The sequence below is a fragment of the Salvelinus namaycush genome, chromosome 34, assembly GCF_016432855.1.
Source record: "Salvelinus namaycush isolate Seneca chromosome 34, SaNama_1.0, whole genome shotgun sequence".
NCBI classification, from domain to species: Eukaryota; Metazoa; Chordata; class Actinopteri; order Salmoniformes; family Salmonidae; genus Salvelinus; species Salvelinus namaycush.
Genome location: NC_052340.1, coordinates 5408624 through 5433283, shown reverse-complemented (window position 1 = coordinate 5433283; position 24660 = coordinate 5408624). Strand labels below are relative to the sequence as shown.

The following is a 24660-nucleotide window of genomic DNA, read 5'->3' as shown; positions in this document are numbered from 1 at the left end:
TTGTGATGAAGGGTCCTTGCAGTAGCCTACTCTGACTGAAGGGTCCATATGTAGCAGATGGGAGTCTGTGAAACTCACTCCTCAGCCTGAACCATCCCCACTTGCGCTGCCGAATGGCTAGCTTTTCGGTGGCGTAATTGGGTAAGACGCTTACAGGCGGTGGTCACGTGTTTGCAAGGCAGAGGTACTGGGTTTGAGCCTCGGTAAGAGCTGAATCAGGAGGAAATGGTACTCGCTAAGCAAGCAAGGTGACGTCCTTTACACATACATTAGCCTACTCACTGAAGGGTCCATACTGTAGCCTACTCACTGAAGGGTCCATACTATAGCCTACTCACTGACAGACTGGACAGGATAATGTTATGGTCACACCAGTGGCCTCTTATTTGGTTAGAATGTCCTCACGAATCCATAGGTACAATGAAAAATACTGTACATCATGATCAAAGCAAATACTGCTGTGAAATACACTGTAAATAATTGCAGTGTAATTGTTCAGATGACACAGATAACATTAGATAACTGTCCTGTAAATTGTCTGAGCCCACAGATGGGAAGGCGTGTGTGTTGTCCCTCTGGCCCAGGGTAATTCATCAGACTGGGTGAATTGATGGGAGTTGGGGTTGTGTGTGTGTGTGTGTGTTTGGGAGGGGGAGGGGCAGAGGGACGGGAAATAAAGTGATTCTCCAGATGAAATCTAATATGTGAGACGATACATCCTAAAGAGACGTTTCCTCATAGCCCTGCCCGATGAATACCAATTCGGTGGCCGCCGCTGGAAGGACGATTGCACCTTGCTTGAACAATGCAGTGGAGAATTACAATGTGCCTTTTTTTTTGGGCTCGTTCCATCCAATCACATCCCCCAAATTGTAGTGACTTTATCCTCCCCTATGAGTCATCCATTCATGCCTTGGTCTGGTAAGAGAATATGTTTGGTCTTATTCAGTAACATAGTCATGAATTGATAATGGAGATTGTATTGTCTGTGAACATGTCAGCATGTTAGCTGATAATGAAAATGGTGTCAATGAAAATCAGTGGGTGAGTTTGTGAAAGTAATAATGGAAAATAAAATAATTAGCCAGTCCACCCTGACCTTATCTCTAACTGTGTGTGTGTGTGTGTGTGTGTGTGTGTGTGTGTGTGTGTGTGTGTGTGTGTGTGTGTGTGTGTGTGTGTGTGTGTGTGTGTGTGTGTGTGTGTGTGTGTGTGTGTGTATGATGGTAGTGGGGGTGGTCTGACTTAGTGACATCACGATCAGGGAGGATCCAAATGTCCAGGAAAGTCAATTAGAGTTAAACTGAGTTTACCAGCTGGACTCTCGGTATAGCATAAGAGAGAGGGAGAGGGAGAGGGAGAGAGAGGAAAAAGGGGAGGAGAGACAAATAGAGAATGAGAGACAGAGAAAGAGAGGAAGGGAGACACATTTAGGAAACTGAGGACAAGAGGGCATTTTTTGGGGGCCGGTTACAGAAAACTCAATTTTTTTTGTGCAGGTCCATACAGTAGATATATTGCATGTCTATCTATCTCTCTGTGTCTGAGCAGAGGTGGAAGTGTCGGCGACAGAGAGAGGGAGTTGCCTGTTTGAAGAGGTCAGGCAGGCAGGGGAAAGCCGGTGGATATTTTTTAAGAGGCCGCTTATCCGAAACTGACAACAGGATGAGAGGGTGAGTGAGAAGGGAAAGCCCAGCAGTACAGGGGGAGAACCATGGAGAGTACAGCATCCTCATCCACAGCCCACTCACAGAGGAGACACAGACACAGGCTAACCTAAGAGAGACAAACAGAGATAGAGAGAAAGAGGGGGGAAAGAAAGAGAGAGGAAGAGAGGTAAAGAGTTTGTCCATTCTGTCCAACGGAGAGGGAGCGAGAGACAACGGTTTGTAACACTGGAGCTCAAGGATAAACCATGGACTCTGCACACCTCCTACCACGCCTGGACGTGAGTATTGCGCACACACACTCTCTCTCACAACACACGCAAACACACACATATACATGTATGCCAAGCCAACTCTGCCTGGCCACGGGAACTTCACTGCTCAAACCATTAGCCACTCTAGGGAGAACAAACACATGCTCACATACACGCAGATGCTGGCATACTGTGTTGCTCGCAATCAAACGCTTATAAGCGAGGGTCCAAGAATAATGTGACCATTATGTTTTCAGGAGACCTAATGTAACTTACTGCTCTGTAGGAGTGTAAAGGCATTGAACTATTCCTCAGTGTTGATGGTAAACACAGCTTTCATGTAAACCAGTGTTGTTTTTGTCTTTTCCACCTCTGTGTCGACAGGACGTGCTAAGTATTTGATGTGTCTGATGTCACGTGTCATGCATGTCACTGTTTCCACCAAAGCTTCTGCCTCCGCACGCCTCCTGTTAACTAAAACCCAGCCTCCCGGTGTCTGTCGCTTAACTCTCCGATCATCCGAACATAGCTCTGAGTGAAACGTGCGGACCACGGCGAGAAACGGCGTGAACACCGAGGCGTACAGTTGTGAATGTCCTAGTTGAAATAGATGAAGATATGTACAAGAGCTGGAAAGCTTCCAGTGACTTACAGTTCAGGTTGAAATAGATGGAGGTGAAAGGTGACCTGTTGATGTCCTGCACTGTATGTGCTAGTTAGACTCTTTCATAGAATGTACCTGGGAATGAAAGTCCTGGCAGTGGTGACTACTATACTGTAAATTGTGTCTAAATCTGGCTAAATGTCTTTCCTAGGGTACAGGTAGCTAACGTTCCAAATCAAATCAAATGTCATTTGTCACACGCTTTGTAGACAACAGGTGTAGACTAACAGTGAAATGCTTACTTACGGGCCCTTTTTTAACAATGCAGAGTTAAAGATTAACATAAAAGAAAAAAGAATCGAAATAGTGAGATGAGGAATAAAACACACTGAATAACGAATAAAAATAACATGGGTATATGCAGTGGGCTGCCAGTACTGATTCGATGTGTAGGGGTACGAGGTAATTGAGGTAGATATGTACATATAGGTAGGGGTAAAGTGACTAGGCAACAGGATAGATAGACAGTAGTAGCAGCATATATGGTGAGTGTGTGTGTGTGTGTGTGTGTGTGTGTGTGTGTGTGTGTGTGTGTGTGTGTGTGTGTGTGTGTGTGTGTGTGTGTGTGTGTGTGTGTGTGTGTGTGTGTGTGTGTGTGTGTGGCGTCAGTATGCAGGTGTGCGCGTCTTATATGTGTGTGGGCGTCTGTAGCGTGTATGTCAAATCAAATTTTATTGGTCACATACACATATTTAGCAGATGTTACTGCTGGTGTAGCAAAATGCTTCTATGTGTGTTGGGGTGTATGTATGTATGTGTGTGGGTAGAGTCCAGTGTGGGAACATAGTCAGTGCACGAGAGCTAGTGCAAAAAAGGGTCAGTGCAGGTAGTCCGGGTAACCATTTCTTTAGCAGGTCTTATGGCTTGGGGGTAGAAGCTGTTCAGGGTTCTGTTGGTTCCAGACTGGTACTGCTTGCCATGAGGTAGCAGAGAGAACAGTCTATGGCTTGGGTGGCTGGAGTCTTTGACAATTTTTTGGGCCTTCCTCTGACACTGCCTGGTAAAGAGGTGCTGGATGGCAGGGAGCTCGGCCCAAGTGATGTACTGGGCCGTACACACCACCCTCTGTAGGGTCTTGCGGTCAGGTACCTTGCAGTTTCTAGCGATGTTGTGAGAGTGTTGGTTGATTCCCCAGTAGCTGGAAACTGTCATCTCAACCCTGGCAGCAGACACTGCATTCTCGTGTGTGTGTGTGTGTGTGTGTGTGTGTGTGTGTGTGTGTGTGTGTGTGTGTGTGTGTGTGTGTGTGTGTGTGTGTGTGTGTGTGTGTGTGTGTGTGTGTGTGTGTGTGTGTGTGTGTGTGTCCAAGCATTTTACCTTTTTTGCGATTGTACGTGTGTGTGTGTGTGTGTGTGTGTGATGCATGTGCAGCGCTATGCATGAAAACATTCTAATCGATTGGCTTCTGTCCATCATATGCATTCATATACACACACATATTTGTACCTCTTGGCTTGTATTTCCATGTACGTGTTTGCACTCTGCCTGCGTGGTGCATACGAGTGGAGCCGTGCATCGTGGGCAGTAATTACCATAAAGGTTTGTTGAGGAAGGCGCGCGGCGGGCTGAAGTCTGGGCTGCCCGTGCCATTAACCTCTTAATCGCCCCAGCTGGGATAAATTATAAAACACTCTAATAAAACCGCACAGCAGCCAACCAGGAATGTTATTCTAATGATTTCAACTGTCATGCTTCGAAAGATGTCACTCTTACCTCCTAGTTTCAGCCTGATACATGAAATCATAAAGCGGTGTGTGCGGTAGAGAGATCCGCCGCGTGTTAGCGATGGATAGAGAAGAGTGAGGATCATTCCGGATGCATTAGGTCTAGGTTTCAGGTGATTTTGAGAATGGTCCACAGAGATGCGGGTTGAGCAAGTTTGAAAAAACAACATTCTTGGGATGTGTGTTTGTGAGCTTGTACAAAAGCTGAAGAACATAAGCACTTCCAGGTACTTTCCTCAGGTGCTGGAGTTGTAGGCCAACTCATGGAAAACAGAGAGGGAAATGCCGTACACTGCTGCTCATGCTCCCAGGTGATATTTATTTACAACGTTTCGACCCTTAGGTCTTCATCAGGCATCCATATCCCAGGTGGGGGTGGAAGGTCATATATATAGTGGCAGTACTTAGTGACATCACTTCAATATTCAATTAGGGGGGGGAAACAAACACAATCATTTGGACATTTTGAAACTATAAAAACGGTTTCAATTCAAAATCCTGGTCAAGTCCAAGAGGAGACAGTGTGTCGAGCCTGTGGATCCAGGCCACGAGCAGCAGTGTATTTGTGAGTATAAGATTTCCAAGACATACAGTAATTATGACCTGGGCAGAGAGTCTATGTGTGTACGTGTGTGTTAGAGAGCGAGGGAGTGAGGGAGGGAGAGAAGGAATCTGGGGAAAAGAAAAACGGGAAGAACAACAGGAAGGGAGAGTGGAGGGACCAGGCGTAACACGAAGACAGCGGCCGCGGATAAATCAGACGGCTGTGGTGACACTGGGCCCTCTCGCCCGGCAACACTCAGCAGCACTCGTCCGCAAAAACACCATTCATTTCGAGGGCTTAGGAAAAAGACACAAGAGGGAGAGGGGTAGATAAATAAAGATAGGGAGAGAAAGAAAAATAGAGATTGGGAAAGAGAGAAACATGCAGATAAAGAAGAATGGGGAGACAGGGGGGGGGGGGGGGGGGGGGGACACAGGGGGGGGGGGGGGGGGGGGGGGCAGGGGAAGAGATATGGACAAGGACAAGTGGTGATAGAGAGTCAAAGAGAGAGAAGAGGGATATATCTCTGTATATCTTCCCTTCTCTCTCTTTAACTCTGTGTATCTTCTTCTCTATCTTTGACTCTCTCTCTATTTTCTAAATCTGTCTTTCCTCTGGCCCCCATAGAAGAAATACAGAGGATAGATTTGAAAGAAATGGAGAGGAACTAAGAGAGAATGAGGGGGACAGAAACAGAAAGGAAGGGATTGACGCAGAGACAAATTAAGGAGATAAAGAGGGACTAAGAAAAGGAGAGACTAAAAGAGAGAGAGGGAAATAGATATACTTATGTTGGTCTGTTTTGGTCTGTGAGTTCAGAGGAACAGCGGGCAGACCGCCCTGCCTGATTACCGCCCATCTCTCGTCTGCGTGTGCCTGGGGTCACGCTACCGTCTGCTCTGGGTCAGACACCATCTAATATGTCTGAGAGCACCACCTCCCCCGGAAGACTTGATTAGTCCCATTTCAGCAGAGGGAGAGAGCGGGGGATGAAGGGAAAGCAATCGCATGGATGTTACCGTCCAGGATGAATGGAGAGGGGGGCGGGTCGACGGAGAGGATGGCAGATAAAGAGGCCAAATTAAGTTTAGGAGCTTTTCTCCCAGTTTAGATTAGCCGGAGATACACAGGGAGATGGGTGGACGTACTCTCGATGGATGTACGGCAGGGTGTCCTCTGACTCCCCCCCCTCCCACTTCTGAAACTAACCTTTGAACCTTCATTAAGGGGGTGGGGGGAGGGAGGGGGTATCCTTCATCTAGTTGACGAGCCATAGGACGCCATGGGAAAGGGTGTACAGTTGTGGCTCTCTAATCATCCTCTAATTCTCCCGTAGTGTTGCCTCAGGTGGAGAAGCATGGGGTGGAGAGACATTACTTGGGGTGGGGCCTAGACTGAGTTAATGGGTAGTGAACAGAGTCCCACGCTCACAGCTTATTTTCCCAGGGTATTGCTGTGTCTGTTCTCTCTCACACACACACACACACACACACGCACACACACAAACACACCCTGTGACCTCCTTGTAAACCTTACTCTGACACTATGGCATGATTATCTGTGATTATGGCGTAGTTATGTGTTCGTTGTGCCATAAACGCCTCAGTTATCCTGCTATGTTGGACTTAATCAATTCTCAGCTCGGTACAGTGATGCGATAGGCAGGGAGAGATAAGATAAGATTGAGAGCTTCGCTCTAGTCCGTAGGGGAAAGCAGGACGTTGAGTTCTATTTCGTTTACATTCATTGAGACGTATCTTTTCTTCTTAGAATAATGATGACATCTCTCATTTCTTTAGTTGTAGGATGATGGTAAAGCAGACAGGTTGGGAGAAGAGAAGTCATGGCCCAGCCCAGGTCTCAGTCTCTACACGAGCCTACTAGCTTTGAATGCTTTGAACCAAATCTAGGGTCAGCTCACCCTCTTGCTAAGGGCAAACTGACCTTCTAGTTAAGTGTCCAGGACCAACTTCATCCTACTTTGAACAATAGACAGGTCAGACACCCCTACCCTGACCCCTGACCTCCTGACTCCAGAGGGCACAAGGCCATTAAGGCCTTAAGTTTCTAATTAGTCACTCAATCATTAACACCTGTACTACAGAGACATGGGGTGGTAACCCGGCTGGCTGGGGCATTAATGCTATGACCTCCAGCACTGGGCCTTTTCCCGCGCAGCAGACAGGCCAGTTAGCAACTATGGTCTCAAGTATTTGGTTGAAGCTACTGTATAGGTCCATTCAGCAAATACGCTCTGGAGAGTAAATCAGAGCAATAGAGATATAAAGTACAGTAGCTACACTAGTTATTATTCTCCATTAAAGTCAACTAACTTTAGCTAATTTATGGTCTTAGCAGTACTACTATTAAAGGTCTCCTAAATCACACACACACACACACACACACACACACACACACACACACACACACACACACACACACACTGAATATAGTCTCTGCTTAATCACTCGTATCCCCTTGTGCTTGAGTTTCCTAGGAGACGGGGCCTTGGCAACACGTAGCAATAAATTAACATGAAGGAAAACAAAGTGGTGCTGTTTTTACAGCCATGTGTATCCGGCAAACAACTTCACATGGACTCCAGCAGTACATTTCTTGATGTCGCACCAGCATTATGTCCTAATAGCCTGACGAGCAGTGTGTGAATTACAGGGGGGGGGCTTCTAATTGAGCCATTCTCCTAATGGTTTAAAATGCAAGTTTGTACTGCTACAGTGGTAAATAGGAAAATATCAAAAGCTTATTCCAAATTAAACAAACACCCCCACCTCTCTCTCATGGTTCAAGGCCAGTGACAGTTGACCTCGTGTTAAGACCCAGATGCAGACAGTTCAAAGTAACAAAAGTTTTTTACAAAAACAGGGGGCAGGCAAACGACAGGTCAAGGGCAGGGAGAGGTCAGTAATCCAGAGCAAAGTCCGGAAGGTACAGAACAGCAGGCAGGCTCAGGGTCAGGGCAGGCAGAGGTCAGTAATCCAGAGCAGAGTCCGAAAGGTACAGAATGGCAGGCTCAGGGTCAGGGCAGGCAGAGGTCAGTAATCCAGAGCAGAGTCCGAAAGGTACAGAATGGCAGGCAGGCTCAGGGTCAGGGCAGGCAGAGGTCAGTAATCCAGAGCAGAGTCCGAAAGGTACAGAATGGCAGGCAGGCTCAGGGTCAGGGCAGGCAGAGGTCAGTAATCCAGAGCAGAGTCCGAAAGGTACAGAATGGCAGGCAGGCTCAGGGTCAGGGCAGGCAGAGGTCAGTAATCCAGAGCAGAGTCCGAAAGGTACAGAATGGCAGGCAGGCTCAGGGTCAGGGCAGGCAGAGGTCAGTAATCCAGGGCAGTGTCACAAGGTACAGAATGGCAGGCTCAGGGCAGGGAAAATGGTCAAAACTGGGAAAACTAGAAAACAGGGACTAGAGAGAAAAACAGGAGTACGTGAAAAACGCTGGTAGGCTTGAGGAGACAAGACGAACTGGCAACAGACAAAGAGAAAACACAGGTATGAATGCACAGTGGCTAATGGGCGACACCTGGAGGGGGGTGGAGACAAGCACAAAGACAGGTGAACCAGATCAGGGTGTGACAGCATCTATTCATTCAGGCTACAAGAGTTTAGTACCAATGACAATCGCCCAATGTCATAAAACGGTTTGATCTTTTGTACCAGATGTCTCTTTCCATTCGTCAAATGGGAGATACAAAGTGCACTGTCTGGATGCTAGAATTATTTTGTCAGTGGATGAACATGTGCAGGTAGCCTACATTTTGAAGTGATCTGTTTGACAATCAGATGAAAACATCATGACTGGTTGTGTTCAAGCCACATTAAAAGGTAATACATGTTTATTGTCTGAATGTCACGGTATGATTCATACTCTGCTGGCGAGGAATTAGTATGGTGGGGACTGGGAGAGGAGAAAACAAGCTGATGAAATAGTGGTAGTAGTTTCTCTCATAAGATTTAAGTTCACTCCAATTTAGTGAAAGACATTAAACATATGGTACATGAATCTCAATGAACACTTGTGACTTTAAAGGGCACCACTGGAAGCGTCAAAAAGTGACAGACTTAAGCGTTCCGTTTCCTCTTCTCCCCGAAATAAACCCTAACTTAACTCCTCTCCTCACCTTCTCCTCCCCCTCATCTAGATCCACCATGTTCCCTGCTAAACTCTTGGTCCTGATGGTCCTGCTGCTACCTCAAGCCTCGTCTGGTCGCCAGGGCTTTGCCACCGAGCCCGATGGCAGTGTGCCGTCGTTGTCACCGTCATCGCCCACCCCCCTGGAGCCCAGCATGGCCCAGACCATCCAGAACCTATTGCTGAGCCGCCTGGGCCTGCAGTCCCACCCCAACCCCCGGCCAGGTGCGCCCATCCCCCAGTATATACTGGACCTCTATCGCTTCCACGCCCAGCAGTACCACCTAGTCCAGGATCCACACTTCAGCTTCCCCAGCCAGCATGTCCGGGAGGCCAACACCGTACGCAGCTTCCACCACACAGGTAACAATACACACAGGCCCATATCCCCAAAGCACCTCCGAGTAAGAGTGCTGATCTAGGATTAGTTTTGCCTTTTAGATTATAACGAATAAAATCATATGGACAGATCCTAGATTAGCACTCCTAATCTGAGCCAGTTTGTGGATAGTTTGCAAAGCTGTTCTACCTTGTCCTGCCACCGTTTGGTATCAGTTCCACAATACGTTTTTAATGGACACTGTTCTACACATTCCATTTGTAGTTTCAGTCCGGGTTAGATGGCATTGATGACGACAGCGCTGTGATTCCCAGTCTCTTTCTGTTATGACTCCACCTTGGCAGTTAGTAGGCTCCAAATCCAGACCATCTATTTTCCATTTGATAACATGGATGTTTCCATAACACTCACAAACTAACCAGCAACAAGTGGAGGTCCTATTCTGATGCTAGTGTGTGCAAAGAAAAGCTTATCTAACTGTTTATGGCACTGAATGTGTCTGACCTTTAAAGTTAAGGGTTGACAGGTCAATATACATTGTATTTGACATTGTGAGATTACAATGTTTGATTTAGAAAATCCTACAAGAGAGACCTCCAAGGAACTGTGGAGGACATCAATTTTGTTTTACAAATTGAACCTTCTTCTTTGACCTATCTTAACCTCTCTCTCTTTCTCGCTCTCTTGCTCTCTCCCTCCCTCCCTCCTCAGAGTCTACCAGCCCCTCACTCCCCCTTGAAAAGAGGCTGACCACCGCGAACAACAACAAGGTCCCCATCTCCTTCAACGTGTCCTCCATCCCCCAGGATGAACGTGTGGTTTCTGCCGAGCTGCGTTTCTTCCGGGGTGGTGGGGCTAGCCTAGGCCCCGGGGCCCACAAGGTCAGCCTGTTCCTCGATGGAGGCACTGGGGACTCTGAGTCTGAGCCCACTCTGCTGGAGTCACGGCTCCTCACAGGGGCCCCCAGCACCAAGCCAGCTGACTCCTGGGAGGCCTTCAGCCTCAGCACTGAACTCTTCGTAGGAGCCCACGCTTGGACCGGCAGCCTGGCCTTCCTCCTGGAGGTGACCCCTCTGGGTAACACCACCCTCCTCACCCCCCCTGACCATGATGCTCTACCACTCTCCACTGGGGAGGAAGGGCGCAGAGAGGGACACCTGAGGGTGCGCAGGTCTCTGGGACAAGACGAGCACAGTTGGGCACGGGAGAGACCACTGCTGGTTACTTACAGCCATGACGGGCACGGGGAGCCACTAGCCGCCCATGGCCGGAGAACCTCCGACACTGCCCAGAGGATGAGGGAGAGGAAGCGGGCCAGAGAAAGGAGCAGGAGCAACAGCAGGGACCGGGAAAGGGACAGAGACAAGGACAAGGACAGGGACTGGAGCGCCAGCCCTGGCTGGGGCGGCAGCTGGAACGAGGGTGGAAGGGTGAAGCGCAATGGTGGCCGCGTGGCGAAACTGAAGCGTCTGTCCCGCGCCCGCTGCCGCCGCCACCCGCTCTACGTGGACTTCAAAGACGTGGGCTGGAACAAGTGGATCGTGGCGCCTAGTGGCTACGACGCCTTCTTCTGCCTGGGGGAGTGCCGCTTCCCGCTCACCCACCACATGAACTCATCCAGCCACGCCATGGTGCAGACGCTGGTGAACTCGGTGAACGGAGCCGTACCGCGGGCCTGCTGCGTACCCACCGCCCTCAGCCCCATCGCTATGCTCTACCTGGATCCGCAGGACCGTGTGGTGCTCAAAAACTACCAGGACATGGTGGTGGAGGGCTGTGGATGCCGGTAACGGGAAACACAAAAGAGAGGGAGGGAGGAGAGCGAGGGAAGGAGAGACTGATGAGGTAGGGAAAGAGGGCAAGGACAGAACCCAGCCCAGCAGGACCATGTGAGACAAGAGTACCTGGACCTTCTGGTGGAGGGATGAAAATTCTAGTAGCGGGGGGGGGGGGGGAGCGGGGGGCAGGAGAGATAGATGAGGGAGGAAGGGAAGAGACAGGAATGTAGAACCCAATCCAGCAGGACCAAGTGGTTTCTAAGAAGTATAGGTGTTGGAGGGCCACAGCTGTCAGTAGTGGAAATAAAGAGAGGATAGGGAGAGAGAGAGAGGAAAACCAGAGACAGAGGAGCCCCCTTAGAACACAGTGCAGCGCTTCAGAACTACCACATAGTGAGAGAGAAAAGAGAGGGAGAGGAACACGAAGCAGTCTTCCACATCCCAGTAGGGGGTAGAGGATGCTGCTGACAGAAGAAGAGAGGAACGACAGCCAGGAGTAAAGGAGAGAATCCTCCCATTAGCCCCACCTCTTCTCCGTCTATAGAACCCCTGGGCTTGTTCAATGCTCACTCGCCAGCCCTCTACGTGTCTGTAATGTGTCTGTGTCTCTCCGTGCTCAGTGTGTCGCTCACATCCTCATTGCAACATCAATCTGTAAAGGAGATGCACTCGACCAGTGGAGTGGAAGACCAAGGGGACTGGCAAGAGATGAAGATATCAGTGCCAGATTATACTATCTATACGGTGGACATATTATCAAGAGTGACGTATAGTACAGAGAAAGCTGTCATGTGGCCCATATGAGGAGGATGGAAACGTATAACCTTTGCATCAGTGACACCATCCTTAAACTAACTCATCTAACATATCTGGGCCAATGGACAGCTACTGATCTCTCATCGAGAGAGAGACATTGACGGACACTCCTCATAGACTGAATAGATGTGGACTTCTCAGACAGACACACAGACAGGCAAATTGTCCGCGCCAAGCATCCCGTCATGAGATATTTAAAACCGCAACAATAATACGGAGGAATTATTATGCTATTGTTTGAATGTACTACCATCATTATTATTTAAAAGATACATTTTTTTGTACATTTCCTTTGCAGAGATTAAGAAAAATTATGAAAACTGTTGTCATCAAAGTAATTCCATTACATCTAACTTAAAAGTCACATTAGGTATTTAAATAGCAACCACATATTGTGTATTTAACCTTGAAAATATTTAAGATATCTGCTCTCTACAAAGCCACATCTACAGTACCGTAATACATCTAAAGCTGGAGCCTGCAGTCCTTCTAGTAGCTTTCGTACAGCAAGTTATGGTGGCTTTTGGTGTACTACACATAATGGAGCAGTCATAAGCTTGAGAAATACCACATATCAAGGCTCTGTGTATTGCAATCCACTGAATTGTGTAACAACAACACAATGTCATCATCACCACAGATGTCTTTTCTAGCAGAGTGCATGTTTTTAGAAAAAAGAACGGCTAATGTTAAAGCAGTTGATTTCCAGTGCCTTTCGGGGGCTTTGCAGGTGTTTTTGAGTATTTTAAGTATCTTTCCATTCGTTTGCTTTTCCCTCTATTTAAATGGAAGCATTTAAACAACAGTCTGTAAAATGTTTGACATTGTCTGAAGACACGAGACCTGTAATAAACAGAGACAAAGCAGCACCTCTGTCACATGATTGAGTTTTTAAAATCGACCACGTTTCCTTGTTGCTGTTCCCTCTGCCAGTGTTCTGAGGACATATTGCTCTGAGCCTATGCACAAGGACAAGGGGAGAGCAGAGTGGGACTGTCAAATCCTCCCGTTGGTCGTACTCTTTCAATCACAAATTGCCTCATAGATTGACAATCGAGCTAACATTATCCATGATTAGAAAGGAGGAAGGAAGCCAATGCTCCCTTGGGGAACCCAGAACAAACCAGATTTGGCTATAGGCCTTCGAGTACCTATATAGTCCCACTAACACACACAGGCCTGGGATAGACGGGCATGAGGAGAATGCTATACGTGGGGCAGAACTCTTACTGGCAAAACCACTGCACCATCTTATCAATTCACACCCGGCCTGTGATGCAGCCCACATATGTTTCTGATCCCCAGATGTTACCCAGAGAGCTACTGAGCCTCTGAGCTTACAGCAGTCAGTGTGCTCGGCCACAGGTCATTCCTCACATTGTGAATGTGGGGGTCAAACCAACTCAACAGCTTTCTTGAACCCGCATTCCTGTGTGTTGAAAGGAACTACCCCCCCCCCCCATCTCTCCTCCAGATGGATCGGCTCACTTCTTGTGAAGGATCGGGAGGTGAACAGTGTGAAACCCACAGCCGCGTTGCTCTATCCTAGGGAGGGGCGACCCTCCTCCCTTCCTGTCGCATGCTGGACGTGGTCCAGAGCTCGTCGGTTACAGCTGGAGCTGTCCAGATTCTTCTTACATATCGCCTCTCAACAGCTGTCAACAGCAGCACACTGCCACTGGGGCTCCTGTGTGTGTGTGTGTGTGTGTGTGTGTGTGTGTGTGTGTGTGTGTGTGTGTGTGTGTGTGTGTGTGTGTGTGTGTGTGTGTGTGTGTGTGTGTGTGTGTGTGTGTGTGTGTGTGTGTGTGTGTGTGTGTGTGTGTGTGTGTGTGTGTGCGTGTGTGCGTGCAAGTGCGTGCGTGCGTGCGTGTAAGTGCGTGTATCTGTCTGCCTGCGTGCGTGCGAGAGAGCATTTATGTGTTTGTATGTAGATGTGTTTAGATAAGAAGCGAAAACCATCTCATGAAAAACACACAGCATGAGTCACCCATGCATGGGCAGGAGGATAACCTTTGCCCCATAGAGGGTCTGTATCCTCCCTAACTTCCCTAACTCCCCTCTAACCTATCCTTCCCCCAACTTATCCCTCCCTCACACATCTTCCCTCACCACCCAGCCCATCCCTCACCCACTGACCCATTCCTCATCCCACCCTCGCCTCTCTCCCCCTCCCAGCTCATTCGCTTATCACCCACCTCACCCCTTCCATTTTCTCGCATCCCCCCCCCCCCCCGTAACCCCTCCCTCACACTCCTCTCCCAGATGCTGGATTATGACTGTGTTCAGGGTTTGGAGCAGGACTGGGGAGTGGAGACAGGATATGGCCAGCTTATCTTGTCAGGTGTGTAGGCTCTATGAGCCTGGATAGCAGTGACCTTGACCCAGTCAACCCTGTGGAACACCTTCCCTCAGCCCTGGGGGCTTCGAAACCCACCCGACCCACAGAGACAGGGACCCAGGGCTGCGGGGCTGCACCTACAACCAGGTGCCTGTGATGGACCCCAGACAGGCAGGGGATTACACATTTCTCACATTACATAGCCCTCTTTCTGACGTACAGATTTTAGCTGCATTCAGGGAAAAGTTTATGATAACCGCTTTACAGGAGCCGAGCCGTGTTCAACAGGCCCAGTGCAGTTCCAGCCACAAATGTATGGAATGTTCAGATAATACAGTTGTGATTATAACAGAATTTTACTATGGAACTCAAAGTCTGTGTTACATGCAGATGGAAGTGAGATTGGAACATTCAGTACTGCGTTACAGCGTTAGTAGAATGGTCATGTGAACAGGGCCTAGGGATAGGCCCAGAGGTGCCTCCATGTTGGAGTGTGCAGTTCACGGAAATTAAGTTAAACCCAGGTTTGACACGCTCTCCGTCAACCTGCCAATCCAACCAGCCACACAGGCAGGGCCAAGGTAAGCCCAGAGCAGGCCCCATCCCTGGTGTACCCTACTAAGTGACAGGCCTTTCCCCATTCACCCTGGCATAGGGAAATAACCCCCACTGCCATCAGCTCCTCTATACTCCTGTCTGTCAACTTACTGTGTGTCAACTGCACAGCCCACCCACTGTCCACATCTGCCAACACACACACGTGCTCATACACCCACACAGACTCGCACAAGCACACACAAATTACCATGTTGGAAATCGCTCTGTGCCAACCTACGGCGGGATTCAATCCGAGCGCACTTTGTCGGCAACGCACGTTTTAAAGGCAATGGTCCCACGTTTGTCGAAACCACATGTACGGGCTCAATCTGAAATGACCTTTAAAATACCGCATTGTAAAAATCCACGATTGGATTAAATCCCGGCCCTAGACTTTCCACATTTAGGACCACAAGGCCCAAAGCATGGTTTAGCATCAGAACCTGTCACGCTGTTATAAATGATTCGGGAGACAGGCGCAGGAATGCGTAATCGTTTTTTTTATTAAGCCCAAATTACGGCGTGCCGTGTAAAGGCACGGGGACGAAGACCAAACAGACACGTAACAAAACACAGGGTAGAAACCCAAAACAAAAGAGCGAGGAGTACCTCGAATAAATAACACACGTGCACAATGATTAACACACGGGACGAGATCCGTAATCATCTGCGCAATCCACAAGGACACGAAAGCCCAAAACACACAGCACAGGTACTCACACGCACCAACGGACATGGGAACAATAATCAACAGCACCATGGTGAACAAAGGGCACATATATGCAAATACAATCAGTGTACTTGACAGAACCAGTGGACTGACTAGTCTGGCTACATAATAGGTTGACGTTATCAAGTAAAAGCTCCTGGCTTGACTTCGCTTTCGAATAGTCCAAAATATGCTTCAGACTAGTTTAAAACTCTGTCGTAGGATAACATCAGTGATGTAGGTAAGAGCAGTACATGCTCCAAAGTGATGTATTTGTTCCAGGTCTGATTTCAATAAAACTCCCAACAGCAGTTCAGTGGGGTCACAAAGGTTTCCATGTATTATATCAAACCTGGTTTTCAGTCACGGATCACCCCACATGTAAAATATATGGTAGATATTCTGTTTCATAAGATAAAACCCTCCATAGCAGCTGTGGTCAAAGCCTCCCCAGCTAGCATATTTGGTTCCTTGGAAGTTGTGGAAACGAAGCCATAAGTTTCCTGACCGGTAAAACTGAACGTTTTTTTAAATATTCTGAGAATGGAAGTGAACATTTGTCCTGTTCTGGGAATGTGAATTTTTAGGTCGCAGAGAGGTTCTGAGAGCGTTTTATCCCGGTTCCTATAAAGTTTTCCTGAGAAGTTTTATTATCGTTCTGAGAATGGAAATGATAGTGGATTTGAAGGTAGTTAAATACCATTCTGAGAACAGAATGTTAATAACACTCATAGCTTAGGTTAACTGTTTGGAGCTCCAAGCAGAGATAGGACACATGGAAATGAATTTGCTTAGGCATTAATCACGCAAACACATGTATTTTTTATTGTGGCACAGCGTCAATGAGATTCAAACCTATGACCTTCTGTTTTTTACTAATGGAATTAGTCCACAGCGCCACCAGGATGGAGCTAGCATGCCAGGTTTCTTTTACACTTACAAAGATGATAATTTTAGTTTATTCAAACAGACCCCATTTCAAAGGAAACTAGCACTCATTGAGATCAGGTGTGGCCAATTAGTGGGCGTGGCCAACACACCTGAACACATTAAACAAGAAAAAAGATATAGAGAGTTTTGTTGACGCTGAGAACAGAATGGATACGTTTTGAATTAGGCCGTGGCTATTGATATAGATTTTTCAACCACGCCCCGCCCCTCCGGAAACCTATTTCTTAAAGCTAAGGATCCGGATCATGTCCTGCGCATGTGTTATTTTACGCACACATTCGTTTTTCTAACATACCTGCTGCTCACACTCCCCCCTCACTTCTCTCTTTACACAACGTCGCTTTGCCATCAGCTTCGTGTCAATGTGATGTTCTACCTGCTACACAGAACGCGTTGTTGTGAGAGCGGAGAGGAGCAGAGGAGAAGAGCGTTTTTTTATTACGTTAATATTTTTTTGTTAAGTTCCTTAAATGTGCTGAGAATGTTCCAAAGCCAAGCAAATATCCTGCACCATTCCCAGAAAGTTGTAGAAAGATTGTGTGCATGACAAACATAACCACGCTCTCACCAAACTCGAAGAAACGCATGTTTCTCAGAACGTTATGTGCTAGCTGGATCCAGTTTGCGGAGTTGGTGGTTGGTCTGGAACACAGAAAATAGATAGCCAAGGTTTTGGGTTTCACCTATGGGCTTCAAAGATGGACCCATTCTGGAATGATTGACAAAACATGGACCTCTGGGTGATTGGGTCACAGAACGAGGCAGGTGCTGCGGAAGCCAGCCTGTCATGAAGCTGGGAAGGCTGACCCCAATCCCCATCCTGGAAGCAGACCAGAGCTCCGGGAGAGCTGGGGTGGAGGTCACAGGGTCTGGGATTGGTATGGTGGGCTGGGGGTGGTTCGTGGAATTGGGGGATGATGGTGTGGGTAAATGGGGGTTATGGAGGTTTGTTTTGGGGATGAGAGAGGACCAGCTGGTGGTCTCTGTTTGTGCTTGTTGCATCTCTGTATCCCGTTTCTTCCTGGAATCCCTGTTGAAGTCTTGTACCAGAGTCCTCGCCATGGAAATGCAAGGCTGGATAACGACTTAGGGGTGAGAGAAAAGCATGAACCCCCCGCCCCCAGTCCCCGCCCTCCGGCCAGCCATGCTCCCGTTCCCCCTCCGTTTCTCCCCTTCCCTCCTCAGTCCCGGGATGAAAAATTATGTTTTTACAGGTGTCTCACGATGCGGATGCTGTCTGCACTCGAATGGAAATCGCATTCGCCCCTCCCTTCCCGCCGTCTCTCCTGCCATATTTTCCTTTCTGCCGGCTTTTGCTTTGCTGTCAACACTGGAAGCGGGAGTTAAGGGGAAATATATCATCAAAGTTGAGAGGAGGGAGGTGATCTTCCTTAAGTGTTGCTTTAATGAGCAACTTGTTGACAATAAAGGCAGTGTTTTGAATCCTGTCATCACCTCAACCCCTAAACTCCTCACTCCCTTACTCCCTCATCCCTTCAACCCCCCCACCGTGTAGACCAGACCCTCGTTTCTCTATGGGACAGCCCCCTTAATGACCTGATGCTCTACAAACCCTAACTCTCAGAGAGCCCCATATACACCCTCCTCATCTTTCCTAACTGACTGATTCAATTATCTGCCCTATTCAGTTTTCAACTTGATCTGGCCCTACAAACAAGACAAAAAATGGCATAAAAACATCCATCAATAAGCTTCCTGGGAGAGAGGGTGGTAATGGATAGGGAGAGAAAGGAGACACACAAACACAGACAGAGACACAGACAGACAGACAGACAGACAGACAGACAGACAGACAGACAGACAGACAGACAGACAGACAGACAGACAGACAGACAGACAGACAGACAGACAGACAGACAGACAGACAGACAGACAGACAGACAGACAGACAGACACAGACAGACAGACAGACAGAGACACAGACAGACAGACAGAGACACAGACAGACAGAGACACAGACAGACAGACAGACAGACAGACAGACAGACAGACAGACAGACAGACAGACAGACAGACAGACAGACAGACAGACAGACAGACAGACAGACAGACAGACAGACAGACAGACAGAGAAAGGGAAAGAGGGAGCGAGAAAGAGAAAGGAGCCGGTGGAGGACAGCTATTGGTCTGTTTACTTGGCTGTCACTCTTCTCCAGATGTTCTGAATCCCACAGAGGAAAGGGAGTGGGGGGACAGAAGCGAGAGATGGGGGGGTAGAGGGGTGGAGGGGCGGAGGGGTGTTTGTGGGTCGTTGCCAGGATAGAATCATCATTGAACGCATTTTATGACTTTCACATTCAATGTGCTACGTGGTCAGGTACTGAGGGTCAACAGTAGGAGAACCCGGCCCCGGGGCCCCGGTCTGTGGCAAACACATTCCAAACAGTCAGAGCCCAGCAACACAACAAACAGAGCTTCCCTGTCCAGCTGCTCTCCTTGATTAATTCACTGATGTGTTTGTTTTTATATGCCTACATATGATAGATATCATTGTGTTGTATGTTGAATCGGTCTCCAGTACTGTACAAATGATGGGTCATAGCAGACTCCATTGCCACTTACACTTCATTAGACTCTCACGTCATTGATATTATTTGTGGACGTTTCTGATAGTACTTCTGCTTCTTGTCTAGCGTGTCTGGGGTGATACAGGTTCAACTACAGGGTTGAGGTTTGCAGTCACATTAGGAGAGTACAGTTGCTGAACATGTACATCCGTTAAGTCGGGGGGAGCTGCCACTATATTTCAATGTGGTTACTGTATTAGACAGACTCCTCTTCCTCCCTGGCAAGAGATTGAAGGAAGGAGGAAAGGGAGAATTGTGGCGAGGAAAGGACAAAAGGGGGAGGAAGGCAGAGACGGGAGGAGAGAGGGATTCGGTAGTCAAAATTCAAAGTATGCCCTTAAACATATCCAATATTTTACTATGCGATGGCAATACGATCCCCTTGGTTCTTTACCGGGAGCAAAACTGTAACATTTTGATAGTCAGAATATGGGTAAAGGAGACATGGATAAGCTGAATAACTGCTTGAGTAAAAAATGTGAGTTCATCGAATGTGATGAATGGTCTCCAGGGGTGACATAACTAAACAAGAAACAAGCCCCTCCCTCCTTTCTTCACGTTTTTTAAGGTGGCTTTGTGTTTTGCCTGAGTGAGTAGGGATATTTTTATCTCCTTTTTTTCAGGCAAATCTCCCTCATTGCATTAGCACATGTGTCTAAGCCTGAGAACAGGGCCGATAACAGGCGCATGAATAACTGCGGGCGATCTCTGAGCAGTACACGGTGCTCCTGAGGAACATTAACATGGACTTTAGCCCATCCATAGTTAAGAAACAAGGAAGAGAATCAAGAAAAAAGGAGGGAAGGAAGAGAGGAGGGGGGAAAGGCCTGGCATAGAGATTAGATTAGCACTTTAAAACATCTGTGAATTTGTCCGGCCCAAGCTACCGCTTCCCGACAGATCTGGGCCCGATCTCACATTCTCTTCCCCCTCCCGCCATTCTCCACCGCCCTCATCCCCTCTGGTTTGTCTGTTCTGTTTTTTCTCTGTGTGAGTGCGTTTGTTTCTTTTTGCTACTCTTCACTTCCTTCACCCATTCATCTCCAAGCTGCAAATGTTAAATTGGTGCAACTTATATAAAACAAATGTCTAGAGAGCATAGATCCTACAACCCAATGGATGCTTTGGTGCCTCTTGTGCCTCCATATAAGTCAGCGTTTCCCAAACTAGGGGTCATGGAAAAAAATTGGGAAAAGAAAAGGGTGCTTGGTTCATAGAACCGGGGTTACGTGAGTAACCTCCCGTAGCCGCTAAGTACTTTTGTAATACGGTTGTTTCTGTTTTCTTCCTAGAAACGTTACAAATGATTATGACCCCATTCCTGAAAGATAACTTTCACAAACATATATGTGTGGTTTGTTTCCCTCAGAAACCCTAGAACAGAGTGTACAGGACCAGCCAAAAAATCAGACTGGTGAAGACTGGTAAAAAAAGTGTCTTTTCTACACAGAACATCATACACAATTACTGCCCGATGATCTTCCTTGATGTTTTCCTGAACTTCCCAATACCTTTCTGATGCACTTCAAACCATGCTTCCTTCAGATTAAAATATTACTACAAATCATTCTAAAGCAGTTTGACAGACTGTCACGGCTCCAATTAAAGAAGTCAACATTGGTCGTTGACTACATCACTTTTTTGTTGTTGACATGATGGGGTTGAGATGATCATTTATTTTATATCCTAATAGGGTCACAGAACAGAAACGTTTGGGAACCCCTGATATAAGCCTTTGTGTGACACTATACAGACCATTCCCATGGCATAGCCCAATAATGTACAACTAACTACTTCAAGCATAGTACTAATAATCCGTTTAATCGATTATTCTTCCTCAATACCACACCCATCACTAAACACCACCCCGTCAAGGGGACCGGACTTTTTGAGTGCCTCATTCTATCATACAGCTCACAAGGCTCACCCCCATGCGGTGTTACACCATCAACACTCCCACCTGCCTCAGGGGCAGTGATGAAGGTCCAGTGACCTGTTTCTAAGGCATGATAATGCTTGATATGCTAAACACCCTCGCCCGGACAATCCATCCTAGTGAGAGAGGGTGTGAAAGGATAACATCCCCCCCCCCCCTCAACCCAGGGAAGGCGTGGGCCTGGTTTGGCGCAACCTACCCCATTCCCTTCCCTTTAATTACGACCTCTCTCCCAGCACCACTGAGCTGAGTCTCCAAAGGGAGGATGGGTTGGTAGAGCGTGAAGACAAAGCTATGAGGAGGCTGATACGGTATATACCCTCTCATCTCCTGTGGTGGGCCGACCAGGGCTTAATTGCTCTGGCCGAGTCGCCGCGCGGAGACTTTGCTGGGAGGAGAGTAGCTAACAGGTGCTAACAGCTAACGTAATACACTGTTAACGGAGCTGCAAGCTAACTGAAGCATGCTACCGAAACCCCTCCCTGGAAGCCCAGGCCCAATCTCCACGCCAAACTAGTTCTTGGAAATATAGCGTACCGTATCCTCACTGGCCAGTAAACTCAGTCTGCTGTCTACTGCTGTACTTGGAAATGTAGCACTCTCTCTCTTCCTCTCTCCTTCCTGCACGGACTGAAGACTCAACAACAAGGAGAGGGATGACTAACATGTCAAACATTGTTTCACCCACAGGAGGTTGCTGACACCTTAATTGGGGAGGACGGGCTCGTGGTATTGGCTAGAGCGGAATAAGTGGAATGGTATCAAATACATCAAACACATGGTGTCCATGTGTTTGATGCCGTTCCATTCACTCCGTTCCAGCTATTATTATGAGCTGTCCTCCCCTCAGCAGCCTCCACTGGTTTCACCCCAAGATCTGGTGATGCCTATGGAAAGTTCTCTAGTGACAGAAACTCAAATGTCACTCAGCCGAACTCAAATGTCAATCATGTCATATGTGTCAAATACAAATCTCTCTCTGTTTCCACCTTGTTTCAACCACATTTTACTATAGGAGACATAGATGGGCGATATCCTCTGTCAACACATAAACCACATGGTCTCTGCTTTCCGTAACTTACTGTAAGTCACGTTCAGGTGTATAGCCGACTGGCCCGCATGTTCTCACATGTGGGTGATTCAGACTCCGAGCTCAACTGGGAAGGAAGAGAAAGAGAGGAAGCCCCACGACCTCAGCTTGCGCTTCATCCAAAACGCTTATTGGCTACGGGCAAAGCCTCCGATAACAATGAGAGCTATAACAGCGCACCATGACCAGATTGTCCTTATTTCACAGTCACCTGGCACAGAGCTCGATGAAAACATTATTACACGGTTTCCTTTTAACATGTGACTGTATTGTGTTTCATTGCATAGGGAAACTGGGCCAGATTGTGGTTGCTTATGGCAAGAGAACACAAAAACATCCACCCCCAAGGAGGAAGTGACAATGTCAACATGGCGATGACTGGTCCATTTACTACGAATTTCCTGGCTGCTACTAGGGCCAGACACAATCCAAAAGGTCAGCCTTACTCTGGACCAACACCAGACCAACAGTCAAAAACGTAAGGTCCTGCAAAACTGCGATTGAGCAATCAACACCTGTTTTCCTCCATTGCTCTGTCCCTCCTTCCTGTTTTGGCCTGAGCAATAGCACAATAAGATAAATCAATCACAGAATGAGAAAAACAAGCCTGGGAGAATGTTCTAGACTATGCATCTGCCTTCCCAGACCTCCAAGCCTTCTCCACACACACACACACACACACACACACACACACACACACACACACACACACACACACACACACACACACACACACACACACACACACACACACACACACACACACACACACACACACACACACACACACACACACACACAAACAAACAAACACAGGCATGAGAAGGGCCTTGGGCGGTCATCAGAGGGACCTCCATCCTCCTGCAGGTTATTTTTATAATCATTGACAGGCACGGAGGGACCGACCTGAGCCCCGTGAGGGAGGGAGGGAGGGAGGGAGGGAGGGAGGGAGGGAGGGAGGGAGGGAGGGAGGGCAGAGGAGAGTGTGGAAGGGGAGAGGAAAGGATGTAAAGGGAGAGCGCAAGAGGAGGAAGAGGACAAGTAAATGGGAGACGATATGAGAAGTACCGTTACCTCTCTTTCCCCTATGCAACTGCAGACAGGAAGGTTCAGTGGAAACGATCGACCACAGAACCAAATCAGTTCCACAGACGTCCATGTCCCCCATTTCCCTCCTCTCTCCTTTCGTCTGCGCATCGTCTGTTCTGGACCACCTCTGAGAGTCTGGGCTCTTCCTGGACTGAGATTTGTGGTCGCCATAATGTCCGGTTTTCTTGTCTGTTTGTGGCTTTGTGGTGTCAATGTGTAAATCTATTTCAAATCTGAGACCATAGAAAATGTACCTAAGTTATTATGAATCAAATACACGTTGTTTTTATATTGTTTAGGCATTATTTTTGTAGCCATGCAGAAATAGTTTTGATGGAGAAAAACATCTGGAACGATCATGATTGGCAGCACAAGGGTGGTTTGTGGTTGGTTCAAATCGTGTTAGACCCTTTTATTGGATTTCTATCCTAGGAATCATACCTTACAAATTCTCGGAAATATCCAGCTGTGAAATAGACTAATATGTTTAGTATATTAGAGGTGAGCCATAGAAGATGTCCTGGGGACGAGGGGATAGTGTTGGTAAGAAGGAAGAGGTTAGCACAACAACTATTCCATAACAGAATCCCAAGGCCACTAATACCAAATTAACAGTGACCTGTATGGATGGGGACTCTCACTTTCTCACTTCCCTGACCCTATTCTCTAGCTGGGAATAGGATCGGGAAAAAATGGGATCGGGAAAAAATGGGATTGGGACTGGAATCGGATGGGAAGGGACACAATGCCATGGTTTTCAGGGAAGCGAGAACACTGGGAACAGGAAACCCTTCAGAGCATATTCTAGTCAGACGGAAATGAATATTTGAAATTGTGTGTGTGTGTGTGTGTGTGTGTGTGTGTGTGTGTGTGTGTGTGTGTGTGTGTGTGTGTGTGTGTGTGTGTGTGTGTGTGTGTGTGTGTGTGTGTGTGTGTGTGTGTGTGTGTTGGAGGGACAGGAGAAGCAGGAGACAAGAGCGAAATCTCTACTCAAGAAGAATGATCGAGGGATATAGACATGGGGTGTGAAAGAGAGACCCAGCGAGTTATGGATAGAGAGAGGAAGAAGGGATAGAGAGAATAAACAGATGGTGGAATAAAAGACAGGAACAGACGGAGGCTTAGCACAGGTGGGATGGACGGGTGGCTGGATGGATGGATGGATGGATTGCAGTGTTGGAAAGCCTCCCACTCTTTCTTCCCTCTCTTTTTCTTCTAATGACGTGGCAGTGGAGCCGAAGCCCCTCTCTGTTCCTCGTCAGTCCCCACACACAGGTGCTCAGTGACAGATCAAATCCTCATTTGATTTTATATCTCTCAGGGCCCGCCTTGTATTTTCATAATGTTTAAAGAGAAAAGCGTTTTGATTGGGAAACCGGGTGGACATATGGTAGCCATTAGAGCTGGCTTAAAGCTGCAATATATAACTTT

General features: G+C 47.7%; 1 protein-coding gene across 1 annotated transcript; it reads left to right on the top strand.

Moving 5' to 3' along the window:
* The first annotated feature begins 1391 nt into the window (after window positions 1–1391).
* Window positions 1392–12793, top strand: LOC120028985 (bone morphogenetic protein 2-like). The gene is made up of 3 exons (XM_038974269.1): window positions 1392–1948; window positions 9008–9360; window positions 10049–12793. Exons 2-3 carry the CDS (start codon window positions 9015–9017, stop codon window positions 11125–11127), a joined length of 1425 nt encoding a protein of 474 aa, XP_038830197.1. The 5' UTR covers window positions 1392–1948; window positions 9008–9014; the 3' UTR covers window positions 11128–12793.
* Window positions 12794–24660: the final 11867 nt, after the last annotated feature.